The sequence below is a fragment of the Choloepus didactylus genome, chromosome 3 (genome assembly GCF_015220235.1).
Source record: "Choloepus didactylus isolate mChoDid1 chromosome 3, mChoDid1.pri, whole genome shotgun sequence".
Classification (NCBI taxonomy): Eukaryota; Metazoa; Chordata; class Mammalia; order Pilosa; family Megalonychidae; genus Choloepus; species Choloepus didactylus.
In genome coordinates this window covers 119,497,125-119,519,929 of record NC_051309.1, presented here as the reverse complement: position 1 = coordinate 119,519,929, position 22,805 = coordinate 119,497,125, and the positions used below count along the sequence as shown (strand labels likewise).

Below are 22,805 nucleotides of genomic sequence, written 5' to 3'. Positions count from 1 at the left end.
CAAAAAGAATAAAAAAGGCAGATAAGAATTCTCCAATTTCAGGGGTGGAGGGTGGTAGTAAAACAAAATTTTCTTTCATTTGGCCATTTCCAATACCAAACTTTCTATGTATTCAATAAAAAAGATTTTAGCATTAAAGTGCAAACATCAAAATCTCCACAGAAAACATAGAAATGACTTTGTTTAGCTGACATAAAATAAAACACAAATGAATTCAGTGACTCATACACTAAGCTCATTCTCATCGCAGTCACCCTAAAATTTTGTTGCTGCTACCACAGCAAACAGATTAATCTATGATGATTCGCATCACCATAGCAGAATGAGAAATGCACATCTATTGGCTGCAAAATTTCACCCTCACTTCTATGTCATCCTTTAGTATGAATATTTTTAAAGATCAGAAAAAGATGACAAATTTTTAAACTGCCTTCTTGTCAATTAAGCCACAATTCTACCTCACAAAATTGTGATTTGGTTCTACAACTGTCGAGGTGAAGGCTACTAATAGCTAAACTGAGTAGTTAAAACAAATGATCCCTTTTAGATCTGTCCACTAGCTACTGCATGCAACTCTTTAAGGTTTCTTATTTTAGATGATATAATAGTCACTATCCACTTAGGATTTTACTTTTAATTATTTCAAATCTATCCTACAAAATAGCTAACTAATTTTCATTTCTATTGTGTTATTTTTTTCAGTACAATGAAGATAACAAAATTACTACTTCGATCTATGTAAAAATAAATAAATACCTTCAAATTTGATTTATTTATAATGCTTCCAGCATAGGCTCAAAAATATGTTATTTTTACATAGGCCCATATATTAGAAAAAGTTAAGATTGTGATCTAAATAATTCATGCAGTACTTAAAACAAAGCTTTATAAATTAGTCATATATCCACTGTTTCTTATTAAAATCTACTTTTTAAGAGAATATTTTCATTTCCCATAAACTTTTGTTTCAAGATTGTTGTAAAAGTAATAACAAGTAAGTTTTATGTTCCTTTACTGAGAGATTTGGCTCATTTTTCTTTTCTCATCTAATTGCCATTTTCAGCCAAACTTTAAATATCCTCTTTATTTCAATCCAGTCTCGTAACAAATATAAAGTTAACTGTAAATGAAAGGTCTCTTCTATGTAGCAGTGGTCAGGATTTTTGCACTGACCCCCTCAGAGGTGCCTCTGAGTGTATTTAAAAGTCAGCTCCCTTTCCTCAGATATTTAAGGGTCATTTGCAAAAAAAAAAAAAAAAAAGCATCATAAGAAATTTACCAATACACAATGTCTACAATATAAGTGGCACCTCTTCTATGTAGAACCCTTGAGTAATCTGTACAACTCTGGTGGCCTTCCTCTTTTTTAAGGGCTGTGAAGGGAAAAATAAATAAACCCACACATTTTGAGTTTCTAATCCAGAGCTATGTATTTTAAAAGTACAAAAGAGAAGTAGCACATGTGCTTCCTGACCCCACAGAATGTCTAGTCTAATTGCATTAACAAGTACAAAAGATGGGGAAAATCAATGATGCGTATAATATAATCAACAACAATGAAGGCTGTGGAATCAAGTGTTAAGTTACATCCTATCAAACAAAGCTGAAGGTGGGATTCACCCCAGATGGGTGAAAGGAAGCAGAGCTGTCAAGGAACGGTGGAGACATAACTGGATCTGAGCCAGACAGAAAGGGCAGGATCTGGATATGCCAAATGGAAGCAAACTGGGATATGAAAATAGGCAACCAACCAACCAACCAACAAGCTGCTTTTTCTTAATACTTGTCTTGTTCATTTTTGGCAACCAGAAATTAAGAGAATTTCTTCTTTAGGATTAACTTTGGGTTTTCCCAAGTCTAGTTTATGATTTTACCTTCTATATTCCAAAAAAAGAAAAGAGAAAGAAAAGCTGGGGCAGTGTTTACTGAAATCTGGGATTCATCATCAGAATACCTGGGTTTAAGCACTGGCTCCACCACTAACTGTGTGAATAACTTATTTAACCTTTTTGGGCTTCAGAAAGAGTAACACCTATACAATAAGGCTGTTTAGAAATTCCATGAGAGTGTATATATTCTTAACGAGTTTTCAAATTTTTATACAAGCAACCATTCAGATTTCAAGAACTATATTACTGTGTATTATTTTATGACAATTTAAAGGAATAACTTAAAAATTTAAGACACTAACCTACTTTCTTAGGATACGAGGAGAGAGATAGGAAGGGGGAAGAAAGAGATTGTTTTTAAGTAACAGGGAAGACAGCTATGTGCCAGTTTATAATCTTACTATAAAATACGATGCTGACTCAAATTGTCTTTTGAAGTTCCTTGCCCAATGATTCTTGGATTATTTGAAGTTATCCTTGACATGTGACTGACTTTACAAAGAATTAAAGTCTCCTTCAATTAACTGAAGTTAATTAACTTAATTTCCTCTTCTGTAAAGCCAACTGCTGTTAATTTGGAAGCCTTAAGAAAAGTTTTAGGGAACCATATACTTTTATCTCATAAGCAAGTTTTCCACATGAAACTGCTATGGCTAGCTCATCTTTGTGGATATATTTAAAAATTTAATCTCATAGCTCTTATAGAATTCAAGTATCCATTTCAGACTATAAAATAATCAAGTTTTAGTACTGCTCAAAGCTCTTCTTCAACTGAATCAGCATAACCCAAGCCTGCAAAGATAGTTTTGAAGTTTTTTCCAAAGTAAGGGAGAAGATACCTGTGGTGACCACAGAAAAACATGTTTTCAATCTAAACCCATTCCTGTGGCTGTGAGCCCATTGTAAATAGGGCCTTTGGATGAGGTTACCTCAGTTAAGGTGTCCTCCAACTGAATTAGGATGGGTCATAATCCTATTTCTGAAGGCCTCATAGGGAACACCACAGAGAGAGAAGCTGGAGGAGGCAGCCAGACACTGGAAGCCAAAGGGGCTGGGAAGAGAAAGGAGAAGCCAAGAGAGGCCACCATGTGCACTGCACCGTGTGATAGAAAAGTCAAAGACCAAGGATCACTGGCATTCAGTCCCAGAATGCCACAACCTTCTGGGGGAAAGCATTGTTTTGATGATGCCTTGATTTTGGGTGTCTTGTAGCCTCAAAACTGTAAGCCAATAAATTTCCCATCATGTAAGCCACTCCAATGCATGGTATTTGTTTTAGTAGCTGGTAATCTAGAGCAGTATCTCTTCAACAAATCAGACAAGCCAGTGGGAGCTCAGGCCTTCGAGTTGGACAGATCAGTTTGAACCTTACTAGCTTCATCAGTGCATCAGTAAATGATAAGTAATATTAACACCTATCTCCCAGGACTGCAGTGAGAGGGAATGAGTAAGATAATGCACCTAAAGCATTTATGGCAGTGTCTGGCACATGCTAAGTATCAGCTATCATTATGTATATCATTATTAATCACAAGGAGGGCTGATTTCAATAGCTGCTGCTATAAAAACAAAAAAAAAACAAAAAAAAACATCAGCTGACTGAAAAAATTAGCTTCTTCATTAAAAATGATTTAATAAAGCACCTGAAGTCTTAACCTGGAATAGTAAGACTGAGAATTTCACAACTGCATTTTTAATGAATGTTGATGCTTAAAGGAACAATAAGGAAATAATTTCTGAGTATGTGTCAGGGTCCCTGACTCAGGGTCAGTAATTCTCTCACAGTGGCCTCAGGTCCTCAACTTCTCTCCTTCTTTCCCTCTCTTTGGGCTCCACTGCTACTAGCTCTGGTTACTGCACCATCCCTGATGGTTTCCCTGGAACCACAATTCTTTAAATAATCGTAGGTATATAAACTTGCCTCAAATTATCCTCATCTGAGGGGGCCACCTGTTTCCTGTTGGGACCTGTATTAATCAGGGTTCTCTAGGGAAACAGAATCAACAGGAGTTATCTGTAAATATGAGATTTTATAAAGGTGTCTCACACAATTGTGGGGACGGACAAGTCCAAATTCCATTGGACAGAGAGCAGGCTGTCAACTCCGATGAAGGTCATCTATGAACTCCCCAAGAGTCCACCGACTAGCTGAAGAAGTGAAAGTTCTCTCTTCTCCCTTAAAAGTCTTCAACTGATTGGATTAAATCCAGCTGACCGAATTCTCTCACTGTGGAAGAAACCCTTCGTTGATGTAATCAGCCACAGATGCAATCAATTGACCAATGATTTAATAAACCAGCCTTCTGTTTTATTAATCAGCCACAAATGTCCTTGCAGTAAGTTAGGCCAGTGATTGCCAGTGCCTGAATTATACAACCATTTTATACTCTAAGTAGCAGCCCAATAGTTTCCACATCATGACATACCTTATGCTTTGGGTATTATCTTTGTTTTTCTTTGTAAAAAAAAACAATGAAAATGGCATCTATTGCACTACTGCTTTTGCATTTCTTTGACAATCAGTGAGGTTGAACTTTTTCCCTGTTTATTAAGCATTTTTGTTTCCTTTTCTGGGAATCATTTATGTTCTTTGTCCATTTTTCCACCAAGCTTTTACTGTTCTCCTTATTTAATTTGAATTCCCAATTTGTATGTGTGTCTGTATATATGTGTGTGTGTGTGTGCGTGTGTGTGTGTACGAAAGGAACAAACACCTACTTGACTTAGCTTAAGCTAGAGTGGAAATTTACTCCAAGGACACAGGGCTGTCTCTCACAGAGCCTAAATGGGGGACTTCATCTAAGCCATGGGAATGGACAAGATCTAGGGACTAGAAATTGGCAGTTCCTCTTGATCCAGTTTCATTCATCTTCCTCTCTGCATATCAGTATTACTTGGCTTTATCACTACAAAATGATTCCTACTGATTCCCAGGATACAAGATAGAAAATAGTCACCACCAAACAGCTCCAAGTTTACAAATCTTCTACTCAAAAGTTCAGCTAGCAGAGATAGGACTCCTGGACCCAATTCCAAATTCCTGGGTCAAATTGCTAACTGAATAAAGGTTATGTCATATAAGAATGCCCAATTCTGCTAAAAACATGTGAACAGGAGAGTGGGGACATTTCTAGTAAAGCAAGGGACTAACATAATTCAGAAAGATGTTTTTTATAGTTTCAAAACTAAGGACATTACTATGTTAAAAAGTAATATTAATAAATTAAATGGTCACTGTTGTACCTATGGAACACCTTTGCTAATGTGTACTAGTTTTAAATAAAAGATGATAGCTATAAATATTAACATATTTCACCCTAATTCAGTTCCAAAATTACATTCAGGTAATTTCTCTCCAAGAGACTGAACTTTGATGTTTCCATATAATTGCAGACAAAACAACTGCTGATTACAATGCTTAGTCACTGGCAACAAAGTCAGACTTTGTTAATTAAATGGCAGCACAATCTTACTAAATAGAATAAATTAATTAAATTAAACTGCCTGGATTTATTATAAAGTGAATTTTATATGCAAAAAGAGTTGCAACCTGTTAGTAGAGCAGCCATGCTTAAACTCAAATCAACAGCAGTCGTAAGTTGCACAACTGTATCACAAACATTCTAAACCCAAACCTTTTACAGAAAGATTAATAATGTATAAGTAAAAGGCGACAACAAACCACTCCAACTAAACAGTTATCACACTAATTAGCGGGAGACAGATAGTAAAGGGTGGGAAGCAAGGGATTAATAGTTGAAACTCAGCTAGGCATCTGAATTTATCAATCTCCGAACTTCAGTGGTTTCTGAGTTTGTGATAGATCTCAAAGTCTACATACCTAAGACACCTCATAGAACATTAGAGACAAAAGGAACCTTAGAGCAATCATCTAACCTTACCTCCCATTTAGATCTGTGCCAGTCACCACATCCATGGCATTTTAATGACCAGAAGCGATCAGGTTCAAGCCTGGAGCTAAGCTGTACTTCAAAACCCAATGATCCCTACTCAAGCCTACTTCATGGCTCCTTATGAATACAGCCCTTACCTTCCTGCACACTCATGCATTTTTTGGCTCTCTATATCTTATCCATTCCCCTTAGGATTGGAATCTCTGTTCCCTGGAACATCTAAGTGCTGATTTCCTGATTTCTGGTTTAAGCTATAGCACTGTATTCAAAATTACCAGCACCCCAACCATAGTGTGGCCTCTTTGTCCCACCCCACCTTGCCCAGACCAGGTTGGGCATGCTCATGAATGTAGCCACCACCTCCAAGTACTGCAGAGGTGTTGCCTCGTCTCCCCTGTAATGGTTACCAATTCATTGCCTCTAAACTCCAAATTCACCCTTTTTGACTACTCTATAAAATGGAACTGGGCCCTTTAAATATTTTTCCTTTGCTAGTTGGCACTGAAATTCTGTCAGTAGATGGCACTGGAGAGTCAACACGGGAGGAAAAAGGGTCTGGTTCCTGATTCTGGTGTGTTCACTCTGTAGGCTCCTATATAGTTTAGGGAGCTTCTCCAGCACTGGGCTCCTGCAGCACGGGTCTGCTGGCATCTCCAGTGCTTCTCCAGCTTATGCCCGAATTCTTGTAGTAACCTGGGAATTCCGTACTTTGAAAAGCAATCTATCCATTGGCAAACATCCAGAATGAATACAAATTGTTTCTTAAACTGTGCTGAACTCTGCCTATTCATTCTGTCCAATCTTGGGAGTTACTGCTTGTTCTGAAGCAATACTGAATGACAGCCTTCTTCCACATGATGCCTTCTCAGATATTTGTAAACAAATACTTCACTTAACTTTTGCTTTCCTTTCTCCAGATGAAACATCCCGGTCCCTTTAATCATTTCCTATTTGAATCCTCACCATTTAAAATGCTTTTGGGATGCAAACCCCTCCATGCCAGCTTGTCAGTGTCCCTTTTAAAGTACTTACCAGTAACAAAACATAATACCCCCAATTCAGCCTGACAATCTTGGTAAAATGAAGCTATCACCTGTGATCAGGATTTGGCACTTCCCTTCAATCAGGAGCCTTGTGAGTGTTCTCGAAGTCCACTGTTCACAGGTGCCTTGTGGATCACCTGAAACTCCCAGATCCTTTGAATACAATTTACTGCCAAGCCTGGTGTGATGGTTAGGTTCATGCGTCAACCTGGCCAGGTGCTGGCACCCAGCTGTCTGGTCAAGCAAGCACTGGTCTAACCATTGCTGCAAGGACGTTTGTGGCTGGTTAATGAACCAAAAGGCTGGTTCATTAAATCATCAGTCAATTGGCTGCAGCTGTGACTGATGACTCAACAAAGGTGTGTCTTCCACCATGAGAGAATGCAGTTGGCTGGATTTAATCCAATCAATCAGTTGAAGACTTTTAAGCGAGACAGATAGAGGACCTTCACTTCTTCTTCGGCTGACCAGTGAAGCGTTTCCTGAGGAGTTTGTCGAAGTTGCCAGTTTGTTTCCTGAGGAGTTCGTTGAACATCTTCATTGGAGTTGCCAGTTTGCTGACTGCCTTACGGAATTTGGACTCCTGCATACCCACAGTTGTGTGAGTCATTTCTATAAACCTTATATTCATAAATATCTCTCATTGATTCTGTTTCCCTAGAGAACCCTAACTAATACACCTGGATTTGCCAATCCTATATATTTATCCCCTTAAGAGAAATTGTCTTTTTCTAGCATTATTAAATTGGTTTTTCTTTAATAATCTTAAAACAATGCTTAGTGTGTGTGTACCAAGCCCAGATTAGTCTGCTGCAGTGTGGAATGAGAATAATAAGCCTCCAAAAAAAGAAAATTCCACAGAAACTAGAATGATCTTTTATGTTTTGGCATTGCCAGGTCAGGCACAGTTCATAATATGCTCATATCAGCAATAATAAGATTGCATTAGCTCTTGAGGACAACTCTTTCCTTGAAGAGTAGTAATGGTTAAGGGACACTTATGCATAGTGTCCAAGTTCAAGGAATATATATCTAGCCATTGCAATATATAAAACAGTAATTACGCTTAAGTACTATGGAAAGCAATATTAGAAAGGAAACATTTCTAATACCTCAAAGTCAAAGTTATGCATTTAAGAAACTCAATAGTGACACCCATGCCAGATGGATAAACAAGCCTGTGTACACAACAAAAAGATGTGACTAAGTGAATAACGTGGGGAGTAAACATTATACGTGGTCATGTTAATAAATCTCTTTCTGAATATTCCCCTGAACTACAATGGACTATCTCAATATTATATTATAAACTACAATACATTTTATTCTGAGACACAGTTAGCATATTTGAACTGTCCTAAATATCTATTTAAGACTTCCTTTTTTAAAGACCATATTTATAACAGGATAGTCTACAGAATGACACTAAATCCAAATGCTAGATATGCATGATACTTTAATAAGTTTTACTATTGTTCATTGACCTATTAACCACCACACTTCCTCAAATGGAAGTCCTTCCCTAAAACCATTTGGTAAGTGTTTTCTCTCAGCTGGATTTTTTCTTCCTTATTGGGTGTCATTGCATCAACTTGAAGTCCGGCCTCAAATTTTAACTGTACCATTAGAATTTACTTCTCTCTCCCTTAGCTTAGGGTGTCTAAGTGAGGCTACATTCTTTCCTATTAAGTTACAGCCTTGAGGGCAGCTTATAATGAACCCAGCAAGGTGTCAAATGTTCCTGTTCCAACCCAAATTAAAAATGCTGAATTTCCACCATTTCCTTTTTCAGTTTTCCAGGGAGAAATAAAGTTTTCCTGTAAATACATATTGCTGAGGAACACTTCACTTATGAGGTCTCAGTGGTGCCTGAGAAGTTCAGTGCCCCACATAAGCATAACTACTCCATTTCTGGACAAGGACTCTGAGGCAGAAACAGCTAAATGTAAACTAAAATCCATTTTCCCTGCTTCCAGAGTTGAGTTTTAGATGGAATGCGCCTCCCACCCAGGATTACATCACTCAGTGCTCTCCCTTCTCCCTTGCAGCTAAATGTGACCATGTGATATATTCAGTGGAATATGAGCCTGAATGATACATGACACCTTCAGGCCTAGCCCATAACACCTTGCAAGATTAAAAATACTCTTACGATCTTTTGACTTTGGAAACCTCATGTTGAAGATGGCAGAGGAACCATTCAGCCTAGGTCCTTGAATGACTGTGTGGAACAGAATTACTGTTGCTCTGAAAAGTTCACCTCAGAACTATTATTAGAGGAAGAAACAACTGACTTAAAGAATAGAGAAGTTTAATTATTGTTGGGTGTTCTATGTTAGCAGCATAGCCTACTCTAACTAGTCAAGAGATACAGAAAATTTGCTTTTAAAAGAAAGGATTGAGAAAGGAAAGGAAAAACGTTCAAATGCTGAGTTTCAATGAAAGACACATCAGAGCCATGGTTTAATGGTAATTCCAAAAAGAAGTAAATATTGGAATAAATAAATATCTGTGCCAATGCACTGCCACTTGAACAATTCTTACGCAAGCCTTCCCTTCCTCATCCATCATGTCACTTCTCCAAAGGAGTTACAACTCACCACATGACTGTTTCTTCCCCTGATTTCAGTGAGCAATTTCATTCCGCATCTTAATCCCACCCTTCCCATTCTCTTCCTTCTCTCACACTTACTGTGTGATGTGGCCTCATGGTGGGTATAAGCCTGACTCTGGAAAACTGCTGAAATCCCTACATGTCTTCACCCCTTTCCTCTTGTTTTATCATTGCACTAGTTTCTGTCATTCCAGCTCCACCTACAGTAATCAAGACTTCCTGATTGGTTCTTATTAATGCACTGACTTATCTTATCCCACTGTACATACACTGTATAGCTAGATCCAAACTTGTCCTCCAACATAGCATCTCTACTCTGTTACTACTGCCAAAATGGTGTAGAGTCTATAGACCAGGGATTGGCAAAATATGGCCCACTGTTTTTGTAAATAAAATTCACTGGAACACAGCCATGCCTGTTTGTTTATGAATCGTCTATGGCTGCTTTCGCACTATTACAGAGTTGAGTAGTTGCAACAGAGACTTGTAGACCACAAAGCCTAAAATGGTTACTATCTGGCCCCTTCCAGGAAAAGTTTACCAATCCCTGATATAGACTAGCATCATTTCTCATAAAGACAATGGCTGCTAACTTCTTAAACCTCATCCATTTAGCATCATTTCTAGCACCTGTAATAATAGCAGAATGAGAAATACAAAGACATACATGCCTAAATATATAAAAGATATTGTTTGTGCTCTTCGGGAGCTACAATGTACACAAAAGAATATGCATGGGGGAGGCAGGCATGCTGCTAAAATAGTTAAACAAAAAACTCGAATACAAGGGTGTATACAAGTACCAAATGAGTAGTAAAATGAGTAAACACTATAGGGAGATAAGGAAATGAAAGATGATTTCCATATAGGTAATCAGGAAAGGCTTAATTTATGGAGGCAGTGATATCAAAGCTGAACTTTTAACCAGGAATAGAATGGGAGGGTAGAAGGCAGAGATACCATGAGCCAAACTGATATGCTCTATAAAACACATTATATTCATATATTGGTTGTTCTTCTATTTTAGGTTTGAACCATTGGTAACCAAACTTGAGGCTTCTGTAGTACCACTTTTTGAGAGCCTCCACTATCACCCATCACATAGTGCTTCAATCTCTACATTCAGAGACTTCTGATTGAGCCAGAAGCCACTGTACAAGGTAAGTCACAGGCTAAGTTGCTGTAACAAAGACAACCCAAATTACAACAGGACTCAAAGAAGAGAGACATTTATTTTTCTAGCAGATGGACAGTTGAGGACAAGTAAGATGACCTCAAGGTCAGCAGGGATCCAGGTCCCTTCTATCTTGTTGTTCTACCATCCCTTAGGGGGCTGTATGCTTTACACAGTCCCAGATGGCTCACCTCTTCAGCATCTACATTTCAGCCCATGTGAGGGGGATAAAGGAAGAAGACGGAAAGCAGCTTCCTTAGTAAGGATGTAAACTGGATGTTGTACTGATTGCTTCTATGTCACGTGAGATATCCAGAACTTGGTCACATGCCCATAGCTACCTGAAAAGGATGAAGAATGTAGCATTTAGGGATGATCCAATATGCTAGAGCAAGGGCAGCATGGTTAGTTGTACCTGAGGAAATAGGCTAGGAAGTAATAGGGTGTCACATAGTTTTCAACATAATTCATCCCCAATCTAATTCTTTAATGTGGTGTTCACCACATTGTATTCTATAGACCACTATTCTAGGAGAAGTTAACAGGGGTATTGTGGAAAAAAAGACATCTATGATCATACTCTTTCCCACTCTCAGATTGTCCCAATGTCCTCTAGCAAAGCAAAGGTACTAAGCCTTTGTGGTTAAGGTTTAGCCTAAGTTATGGATTAGCCTAAGGTTCTTCAAGCTTGTAAAACACAGAATCTGTTTTTCTGGAACATCTATTAACAGACTTGGGAAAAATGATCTGCAAAATATCAGTTTGTGACAGTTCAATTTAATAAACATAATTCCTATATTGTAAGATTTTAATTTGATGTCTAAAATGCTAATGGAGGTCAAATCAAGGACCACCCTTCACATGGACTACATTCTGCAGTCTGATAGAGTGCTTACTAGCCTCCCAAACCCCTTTCAAATTCCACTCTTGGTGCTCATGTGCTTATACCTTATTTCCCATTCCAAATCTGTCTGCTCAACCCTTACCCTGCTATCAGGGCTTTGTCGAAATCGCACCTCTTTTCATCTCTGCAATCTCTAATGACGTTACTTCTCTGAATTCTTCTAGGATTCACTGGCTCTGATATTTGTTTGATCCTCATGAGTCAATTGAGGAAAGCACACATATATTTTTTATGTGTAGGTACCTTGTCTTCCACATGACTCTTAAGGACCTTGTATGCAAGCACTCGACTTGGCGTAAACCACCAAAACTCCTCCACTGAGATCAAAGGGCTTAGGAAAAAGGCAAAACCTACCTTAGCGGCAAGGAAAATATTGCAATTAAAACCTGGCAGACTTGCACTTAACTATGCAAGATCAAAAGCATGGACAGTGATAGCTACATCTTACAATAGACCAACTTAACCAGAGTAGGAGAAATAGAAGCCAAACTTTCAAATAAAACACTCAGAAATCTAGCTAGAACCAGTTCTTAGAGTTTCTGAAGGTGGTGGCAGCACAAGTAGGGGCAAAGTCTCAGATAGCAGCTAGAACCTACATTATCATTCTATTCATCTATGCTGGCCCCAAAGTCCAGAAATATTGGGAGAACAATCCTAGCCCCTGCATAGACTGTCTAGTCCACATATGGACCTTATAATTAAAAAAACAAAAAAAATCCCCCCTATTTGTTCTGGCTTACTAAAGCTGCCATTATACAAAATACCAGAAACGGACTGGCTTTTATAAAGGGGGTTTATTTCGTTACAAATTTACAGTTCTAAGGCCATAAAAGTATCCAAACTAAGGCATCAACAACAGAATACCTTCATTGAAGGAAAGTCGATGGCATCCGGAACACCTCTGACAGCTGGGAAAGCATGTGGATGGCATTTGCTGGTCCTTTGCTCCCGAGCTGCATTTCTAAATGGCTTTCTCACAAACGTCTCTGGGCTTTCTGTCTATCTTAGCTTCTCTGAGCTCTCTACTTGGTTCTTCTGGGGCATTTCTCTCTAAGCATCTGGGAGTCCTTTCTCAGCTTCTCAGGGGCAAATTCTGGGCTTCATCTCTTAGTTTAGTATCTCCAAACGTTCTTCTATCTGCATCTCCCACTGTCTCCAAGCGTCTGGGTCTGTGTCGGCTTTTAGTTTCTCCTGGGGGCAAATTCTAGATTACATATCTTAGCTCCTCTCCAAAATGTCTCTCTCAGCTTCTCTGAGCTTCTCCTCTCCATGAGCGCTCTTAAAGTATTCCAGTGAACTAATCATGACCCCCCTGAATGGACGGGGTAACATCCCCATGGAAATATTTTAATCAAAGTTCTCACCCACAGTTGGGTGAGTCACATCTCTGTGGAAACACTCAATCAAAAGGTTCCACCCAAAAAGATTGGATTAAAAGACCATGGCTCTTCTGCGGTCCATAACAGTCTCAAAACAGCACACTATTCATACTCAAAGACCTTATACTCTGGGCTGTCCAAGTAAATGGATGAATAGCAAACACTGTACAGGATTACCTACTCTGTACTTGAACATTCGACAGTATTCAACAAACTTTGCTATGCACCCTGAAGGGACTCCCTTAACAAGCCCCTAAGAATTGGAAGACTGATGGATGATAACCTTACTTATGACAACTCTACACTCCAAAAGACAATATTTACCATTTCTGAAATAGTAACAGAGAGCTATAGTAGTAAAAGTCTGAATGTTTCCTAATGTCAACATCAAAATTGTATCACCCCCCTCCATTTTTTCTTGGTTTGTTTCCCAAAAAGTCAATTTTATATTTTGCCCAGGAATTGTATCTTACAACTAAACATTTTTTATAATTGATTTTTAATTAACACTCTAAATTATTTAATTTTAATGATCAAACCTTTAGTACTAACACTAATAATTTTTGGCAATCACACTGTAGCAATTCTTGAGTCTAGAACAGGTGTGATCTAATAGTCCCAGCATCCCATTTAGAAAATTTCCTTGTCTATGGAGAAAAGTGCTGCCTCTCCCACATGTAAACAACCATCCTAAATCAACACCACACTTTAAGAACAGCCAAAAAAAATTTACATGCCAGCATGCCCTTAAAGAATTTATATGTTTCATTAAATGATTTTAATTATGTACTTTAAAAATCCTGATGAGAAAGCACATTTGAAATAAAACAATTTAGCAAAATATGATTTATGATTACTGGTTGCTTTTATCAGAAAATTCAATATGTATGATTATTTTGGTTAACTTTAAAAAAATTTTCAAATTTACAAAAGTCATCACTTATACAAGAAATGCATAATAATGTTTCAGCCTTTTCTCTCTTCTATACTAAGTTGAGAAAAATAAGTTGAGGAGGTAAGACCTGAAAAGAACACCTTATTAAGCAGCTCTGTATAATATTTCTTCCTTTATCATTCATTGATTCATTCCTCTATTCCACATGCATTTATTATGCACCTACTGTGCCAGGGCAGAGGCAGTCAGAGATGAAGAGACAGTTCTGGACCACAAAGTGCTGAGAAGGCAGGTGGGAAATCACATAAACACAACTAATTATGATGCATGGTAAAATGAAGTAAGTGTTTTAAGTACTGTGGGTTCAAAGAATAAAGTGTAATTAGTTCTGCCTGCAGAGATCTGCTGAGGCCACATCAAAACTGGGTGGGTTTGGGTACAGGAACTAAGCCTTAAAGGATGAGTGGAATTCAGGAGGGTGAAGAAGAGGGTGTTGGAAGGGAGACGCTAATGCCTGGGGAACGCCATAAACACCAACAGGGAGGGGTGAAAATGTACCATAAGTCACAAGAACAGGTATTAGTCCAGCATGGTTGTACTATGGGATACATGAAGGGATGGAGTAGAAAATGGAACTAGAGGGTTAAGGCCAGAGCATGATTTCTGGATCAACTGTAGCTATGTTTTTAAGCTTTCTTACCTTTGTTGCAATAATGACAAACTCATAAAAGAGTATTTACAAGGTCATAAGAAATCACACTTCTCCTGAAAAGTAAGAAATTGTATTATTATACATTATCAAAAACATTCCCAAAGCAGAGTTGCAGAAATGAGTTACCAGATTATACGTCACAGCAAATATCCATTCCTATGCAAGGACCTAGAGAGCCACTGCTTTGTTGATCTTTTCACAAAGAATTTTCTAAAGCAAATGTTTTTTCAGATTTATGTCCACATTACTGTCGATCTGTCTAACAAAAATGCATGATTGTATTTCTGCTGCATTACACAGGAAGAAAGACCAGTTATTCATCAACATCATTTAAAATGCCCTCTTCAAATATCCCACTCAGCCCTCTAGGTAAACCCATACTGAAAACATACAAATGAACAAATAAATATTTTAACAAAAGAGATAGGCAGACAGACACACACACAGAAGCTCAAAAACAAGGATTTATCAAAAAGAATGATACATTCTTTCTTCCTCCAGCCAGGTTCAGGACATTTATTATTTACGTTTATGCTCAAGAGGTTGAAAATAAGCTAATTTATCTTTAGGTCCTAAAAATGTGATTTTGAGCACTGGACTCATTCTAAAACCAGTCCCCACTACAACAAAATTGAGAATTCTCAGCAAAGCTGAATGTAGTAGGTTTATTCCCTGTGTCCTCAACAATTCTTAAAAGTAAAGGCAAAGTAACAACAAAACAAAACAAAAACAACTATTCGATATAGTAAATATCATAAGATCTTCAGGTAGAACTCATACCTGTGATCTAACCCTTTCCAATCGTCAGGGCTTTCTCATCCCTGAAGTTTTCCACAACAAACCTGTTAGTTTCTTGGTTGAGGCCCACGGTTCCTGTTTCTGCTCACAGGCTATAGATTTGGTGTTCAGCCCTAGCCCCACCTCATCTCTCTTTTCACTGTTCCCTATTTCTTGTCCCCAAATCTATTCACAGAAATTCTCAATAGACCTTATTTATAGTGCAGATTTCATACATCATACCCACCACCACTGTGACTCTCGGACAGAAATCTAACTGTCCCCTAAAACAGCTTCCAAACAAAAGCCTGGGCTGAAATGCTGTCTAGTCTCTTTATGATGAACCTGTAATTAAGGTTAAAATGCTATAAAATCAAAAAACATTCATGAAATAGGAAACTCTCAGAGTAAAAGGATGTAGGTGACTCAAACTATATTTTAAATGAGGTGGGGCTGATGGAGGGAGGAAAGACATAGGGAGAGTTTGGACAGGTAAAGGTAGTAGGAAGAAGAAAAGAGGAGAATCCATTTGTGTGTGTGAAGTGAGTGAACTTTAGTACCATCACATTTATTTAAGAGAGAACCAGAGCATCAAAATTAGATTCTTAAGCAACTCAATTGAATGCAATCAATATTTACTGAGTACCTTCTATGTGCTAGGCACCAAGGAGACTGCATAACAACAGCAACAAAAAAAATGGTTTGCCACACTTTCACAGTTAACTATTTAAAATATATTTGTTTAACAACAAAGAGCTGATTTTTAAACTTAAAACCTTATTCCTGCATATTTTCCCAATGAAAGATGATTGCAGAATTATGGGTGATGATAAAAATGGAGAAAAAAATTAGAGAAGATGAAACTGTGAATAAGGTAAATATACAAAATGCACATCATAAGGTCTTACATATTTGTTAGAGATGGGTCAGAAATTTGATCCTAAGCTTTCTGGCAGTCAGTGCTAGAGAGAGACAGCACCTGCTCTACACTTCACTGTGTCTGTATAATAAATCCTGCATCTGCTCAGGAGAAGCCCAGCTATACTGATAAGAAGACCAGACTGCAATTTCTTCCATGGGTCCTCTTTAAGAGCATCTTTTGGCTGACTATAATGCTTCATGGAGTTGTTTCTTAAAAAACATGCCAGTGTGGAAAATTCCGTAAAACTTGAGGAGTGGTGCCCAAGATCCCACACCATGCAGTCTCAACAGAGAACTGGAATTTGTTTAAAACTCTAGGAAAATTAACACTATGGTAAATTCAATGGGATCAAAAAAGAAGATTCTTCTATTACATGGCTGAGATGGTGCTGTTTTGCTTTCTACCTCTTGATTTATATAGCCAATAACAGCCTTAGATGTCTATTATATAATGGTTTTAGGTTCTAATACCAGATACTATTGAATAAGTAACATTTCACAAATGAAAACACTGGTAATAAGAGAAAGAAATATGAAAGGGAGACATTCTATTATGACATGCTAACCCTATCAAATAAATTTCAATTTTTTTTTAAAAAGGGAAAACAGTTATTATAGCCACTAGGCAAAACTGTCACTCTACAGACTTCTTAAGATCATAAAAGAGAGGCGTTTCAATCATTAAGACAACCATTCTGACATTGCCATTCCTTTGTTCAATGGGATATCTGCATCCCCTGGTAGACTAAAATGGCAGTTTTAGAGACAGACAGAATGTTTGTGACCAATTAGACAAGTCCCCTTGTTTCAAAAAAAAGGTAAAACAAGTCCAAATAGATCAAATGACTTGGCTAAGTTCACGGAGCTAAGTGGTAGAGGGGCCAGGGTACACTCAGATGTCCTGACTGCCTGTCAAACACCAACCAAATTAGCTGCTCATTTCAATTCCATGACCTAAACACATTTAGTTTATATAGTATATGTTAGATCAACCAATATGTAGTGTCAGGTTTTCTACCTCAGTTTTCATAGGTACCTCATTCAACAAATATTTATCTGCCAATACACAAAATGATTTCTTAGCTTACAGTTTGCTATAAAACAGCACCTACAACTAAGTGCTGGGAAGGTGGTAATGTTTAATACTTAATAGACAAACAGACTAGAATTACTTTGAGACCAAAATACCAATGTCTTTGTATAGTTTAAGTACAATCACCAGCATACAACCAATTGTTCTCAGGAGACGTCTGAAACCATTATTATAGAATATAATATACCAATTACAAATACAAGAGTTAGAATGGTAGGAAAAGTGTCGAACAAGAATGACATGTTTATTAAATTCAAAAGATGAAAGCAATTTTTAGATTAACACCTTGTCAGAGGATTAAAACATTCACATGTTTTATTTCTAGAAGTTAAAAAAAAAAAAGCATGCTCAATACTTAAGCTTCCTTACCAAGTACACTTGAGCTTTTAATTTCAAACACAGCTTATGCGGGCACGCAAATGCTGTATCAGGGGCACAAACTCATACCGGAGAGTTTCTCAACCTCAGAAACAGAAAACCCAAATTAAGAAAGGCACAATTAGGCAAGGGCTTTCTGTGTAGAGATGATTCACTGGGCATCATAATCACTGAAAGCTGTGTCCCTGCGTATGGAAGTGACAGCAGGAGCCATAGATCGCCCTGACAACCACTTGTCCAGAGTGCTGACAAGCAGAGCTGCTGCCACCAGAACGTGACCACAGACACCAAGCCATGACTTGGCCAATGGGAAGACAACCTGCTTTTGGCTCTCTTATGCTTCAAACTGAATGTGTTCTTTTAAATGCAATTCTGGTATGCTAAACATATCCATGTCAACAAACTGCTTTTTTTTCTACCCACAAAACACTAGCAGACAATTACTAACTTATCACATGAAGGATGAGAACTGTATATTTTCCAAAGTTACTAAATGCTCCTATAAAGCACACTCATAATTTCAGAGAAGGCCAAATATAACTGGGTATACTTACTTGAGATACTACTAATGACAAATCCTTGCAAGTTAGGATTTTTGAGAGCTGTCAGCTGCTTTCATAGACTCTAGGGGTCTGAACGTTTCTGGCAAAAATATATAGAAATAATACTTGTCTTTAGCCACAGCACTTTTCATGTTAAATGGGGCAACCACCAAACAGTGGGCCCTTATAATGAAAAATGTTCCTACTGCCAGATAATTTGATTTGCAGAAAATGGTTTAGTAGTACTAGCTAAAACTCCTAAGGGGTTAGAATAGTTCTACCAGTTTCTTTATGATAAGATCTCAAAGCTGCATATAAAGGAGCAAACTCACCAGCTTGCCTTTATTCTTTCAGGGATCTTTCCCCAGACTGCCAATGCTTTGGTTCTTGACAAGTAAAGTGATGCAGGCATTTCCACTTCTAAAGTTCAGCATATTGGCTATAGCATGGGCAGTCAAGACTTAAAAATTTACAAATGAGAAAGAGTCAAATATAAGGCTTCTTAAGAGGACTACCTGGAGGCAAAAGACTAACTGTTCTCCTATTAAAAAGCTTAATAAGCTCCACTGTATCACTTTCTACTTCTTTTAAAAGTGCACCTTCATTCCTGCTTGGACATGCAATGACACCACCCTATATAGCGCCAGATGGGAAATATAGAGAAGTGCTTGGAGTTGATACTGTGGAAAAGGCAGCCGATCCTGGGTTATATAAAAATTCTACTCAAAATGTTAAGTGGACCTAATAGAAAAGTGAATCAATCATTTGTGTTTAAATGGTGTGTGGTGAAGGAGTTCCTTGTATTAGGTTGTTTTAATATATATCTTTGACTATAAAATGCAGCACATAATAAAAGCACAATTTTAAAAAGTGGAAAAAACCTATCTCCCCAATTACTCTATTATGTCTACCATTTCATATTTTAAAGAGTTTTCCCCTTCTCCTAGGTACTAGTAACAAAATGGCCCTCCTCATTCTCTTTCAAACGTTCAGGGAAGGCATTTTAAAAATGTATTTAAATATTTCCTGAATCATCAACCCGAACTGAGAAGCCGAGACAGCTGGAGGAAAAAGAAAAAGAAACAGAAAGAGAAAGTGACAAGATAATCCCATTGCTTACTTTCTGCTTTTTTTTTCCCCAAACTGTAAAGCAAAAAAATAAAACAACCATCATTATTTTCCCCTCTAACAATGTGAAACTAATCTAGTAGTGGGGGAGTGGGAGGGGAAGGCGGGAAATGAGCAAACAAACTAAAACTCAGAAACAACACCCCTCCCCAAGCACACACACCCTAAAGGCTCCTTTGAAAAGGCTGGCTGTCCTCAGCAAGCTTAAGAGTTAGGGATCTCGGGCTCCCGTCAGGCTCCAAGGCAATCTTAGTTACAATCAGCACTTCTCTCTCTACTGTCTTTTTTAGTGCACATCCACGCTCCTCCCTCCACCTCCAACCTACTTTTCTACACACACCACAATACAACTGTGTGGGCCAAATGTTACACTCTCATGATTCACCCGTCTCTCGGGTGTCTGAACAAAACGCGAGGTTTTCTTCCCTCTTTAAAAGGGCGGTAGTGCTCACAGTTTCAGGATGTAAATTTTACTCTCCTATAACAGTCTACACTCGGATCAGTGACCCCGCCCAGCTCCCTCCTTTTTTCTAACACAGCCCCCATCCCCACCCACCTCTGCACTGACCACCGAGGCTGAACGCGCCGACGGCAAAACAGCTCTGGAAACTTGCTCCTGACCGCCGCTTGGACGACGAGAAACTGCCTCCCGGGGTTGTTTTGCTCCCTCCCTGGGCCTCAGCCCCGCGGGCCCCGTACCCCAGCTTGGTGAAGATGATGCGCTCCCGCCAGCCGCGCTCTGGCCTTTTCCTCCCCTCGACTCCCGGACTCGGGCACCAGGTCTGTGTCCCCAGCGACCACCTGTTGGGGTCACCCCGCGCGAAGCCCGCGGGGCAGCAAAACGCACTGAACTTGCTGATTGCTTGTGCCACGTCGAGGAGGCTTTCGCTCCCCACAAAGTTGCTGAACGCAGACTTTTCCACCCGCCTCTCCCTAATGCCCCGCACCCAATGTCGGGCTTTTTCTTACGTGGAGCGTCTGCTGCAGCGGCCGCGAGCGGCTCCGGGTTCCAGGGGTCGGTGGCAGCCGCGGGCGCCACAACCTGGGGCCCCTCAGGAGCATCATCCTCCTCTGGTCACGACGGGGAGTTAGCCGGGCATCCTCCCCGCGTGGCCGGGTTCGTCGTCGGCGCCCGGCAGCTCCGAGCCCCGGCGCTGGCTGTGAGCTGTGCTCGCCCCGCTCGCAACCGCCAGGCCCTCCTCCCGGCCTGCCCGCCTCCTCGCGCCGGGCGGCTCGGGCTGGAGGCGGGTTAAAGGGAGGGTGTGTCCTGGTTTCCACTTCGTGTCTTTGTGCACATTGGGGCGCGAGGCTGTTTTCTTTCTTCCGACCAAAAAAACAAAACAAAACAAAACAAAAAACGAGCGAGAGCGCGAAAGAACCGCTCTCCCCCAACTTGGGTTTCGAGAGCCAGCGTGAATATTTGGTTTCTGCTCTCAAGCGCAAAACGCAGAATCCCTTCCTGAGTGAATGAACGAGAGCGGGCGAGTCACATCATGCTAGCTGTTTGATTTAAAAACTAGCCCTTAATTTTGGACCCTTTATACTCCGAGAGCAGCCCTTTTAACTGGACCCCTACTGGGGACGGAGGTTGGGGGGTGGGTGAGGGGAAAAGCGCGTCAGGGATCTGGAGAGACACAAGGTCTCTCTGGAAGTTAGTTCTCCACCGAGCGGAAAAGACAGACAGAAGCGGGTGCTCCACGACTCCGCCTGTCGGTTGGCCTGAAGGCTCGTGCTGTGAGCGTGGCGGCCAGGACCTCTGCTCACTGGTGGCGCTGTGTGAATCGGACAGACGCCCAAGGCCTACCTCTGCCCGAGGAGGTTTGCACTAGATGGTTCCCCAAACCGGAGCTCCTTAGGAAAATCTCTCCCACAGCAGAATTGACTTCTCTTGTGAAGTGCATTTCTAATTGGAGGAACTACAGAATATAGTCTTCTGAACTGGGAAACCTCAAGCTTTGTCTTGGCGACTTTTTGTATAAGAACAAGTAAACGAGCAAGATGGCGGCATAGGAGGTGTGAAATTTAGTTAGTCCTCTGGAACAACTAGCATATAACCAGGAACAACTAGTAAATAGTCTGGAACAACTGTTGGGGGACATCTGTGACTGGACAAACGTGGTACACTAGTCTGGAATGGGTGGAATGGCTGAGATCGCAGCATAAGAACTAAGAAATGGAAATGTCCTCATATAGATTGTGGTGGTGAATGCATAATTATGTGATTACACCAGGAATCATTGTTTACTTAGAATTGATTGTATGGTGTGTGAATAAAACTGTTTAAAAAATAGAGGGATACAAGTGCTGGAGAAAATGTGGGGAGAGGGATGTACCTAATCACTGCTGGTGGGGAAGTCGAATGCTGCAGCCCATCTGGAGGGCAGTGTGGTGGTTCCACAGGAAGCTAACTATGGGGTTGTCATATGGTCCTGCAGCCCTGTTATTGGGTATCTACTTGGAAAAACTGAAAAGAGGGACACGAATGGACATTTGCACACTGGTGTTTATAGTGGCAGTATTCATGATTCGCAAATGGATGGAAGTGACCTAAAGGTGTATCGACTGATAAACGGAATGGTGAACTGTGGTGTGTACATACAATGGAATATTGAGCAGTGGCAAGAAGGAATGAAGTTGTGAGGTATGCACCTAGGTGAATGGATCTTGAGGACAGTATGTTCAGTGAAATAAGCCAGAATAGAAAAGACAAACTATAATGCCTCACTATTATGGACTAACTATAATGTGCAAACTCTTGAGAATTGAATCTGAGAGTATTGGTTTTTCAGGGGAAGGCTTATGGTAAAGTCTCCTAGATTGTAAGCTCTTACAGCAGTTGCATCTGTTCATGAGTTGTAATGGTTATTTCTAAATTCTGAGATAATGAGCTGTTTGTGTATAACCTGGTCAGTCCCTGGGACTTTGGGTATCTGTGTGACACCTAAGACTCAACGCCAGAGTTTGGTAGCTATGAATGTCAGCATTGCTCCAAACATCAAATGTTAAGAAGCTGAAAAAGAGATCAGACTTTAGTTAGAGATATGAACAAAATGGACTTGGTTAGGGCTAAGGTAAACCAGACTGAAGGTTAAAAGATGACTGACTGTGTTTTAAAACTTCAACTTCTGTGTGAGACCAAAAGAAGGGATGTTTATTACAGAAAATCTATATTTCCTGTAGCATGCTATATAATGCAACTTGTATGGTCAGTTTACTCAACCACCATAATTACATAGAAGCATGAATAGGAAGTGAGATCTGGTTGGTTTGTACAGGTTTGCATGAAACCCTTGATACATCCCAGGGTAATTTGGGCAGAGAATAAAAAGTATTTAAAAAGCCCCCTTGAGGGACTGGGGAAAAACTGGAAATATTAAACTTCCTCACCTGGGGAATTCCTGATATTCTTGCAAGCACTGGGGACTACCATGGTAGTAAGCCA

At 39.6% G+C, this 22,805-nt stretch overlaps 1 protein-coding gene across 2 annotated transcripts in view; it reads right to left on the bottom strand.

Annotated features, from left to right (window-relative positions):
• The window catches only part of MCUB (mitochondrial calcium uniporter dominant negative subunit beta), a 116,330-nt gene extending 95,397 nt beyond the window's left edge, over positions 1 to 20,933 (bottom strand). Inside the window, exon 1 of one of the 2 annotated variants that reach the window (XM_037830447.1) lies at positions 20,333 to 20,933. In XM_037830447.1, coding sequence (XP_037686375.1) covers positions 20,333 to 20,428 — 96 coding nt within the window. In that variant the 5' untranslated portion in view covers positions 20,429 to 20,933. Of the gene's footprint in view, positions 1 to 10,825; positions 10,986 to 20,332 lie in introns of those variants that run through there. The other variant, XM_037830449.1, reaches the window with a different exon arrangement.
• Positions 20,934 to 22,805: the final 1,872 nt, after the last annotated feature.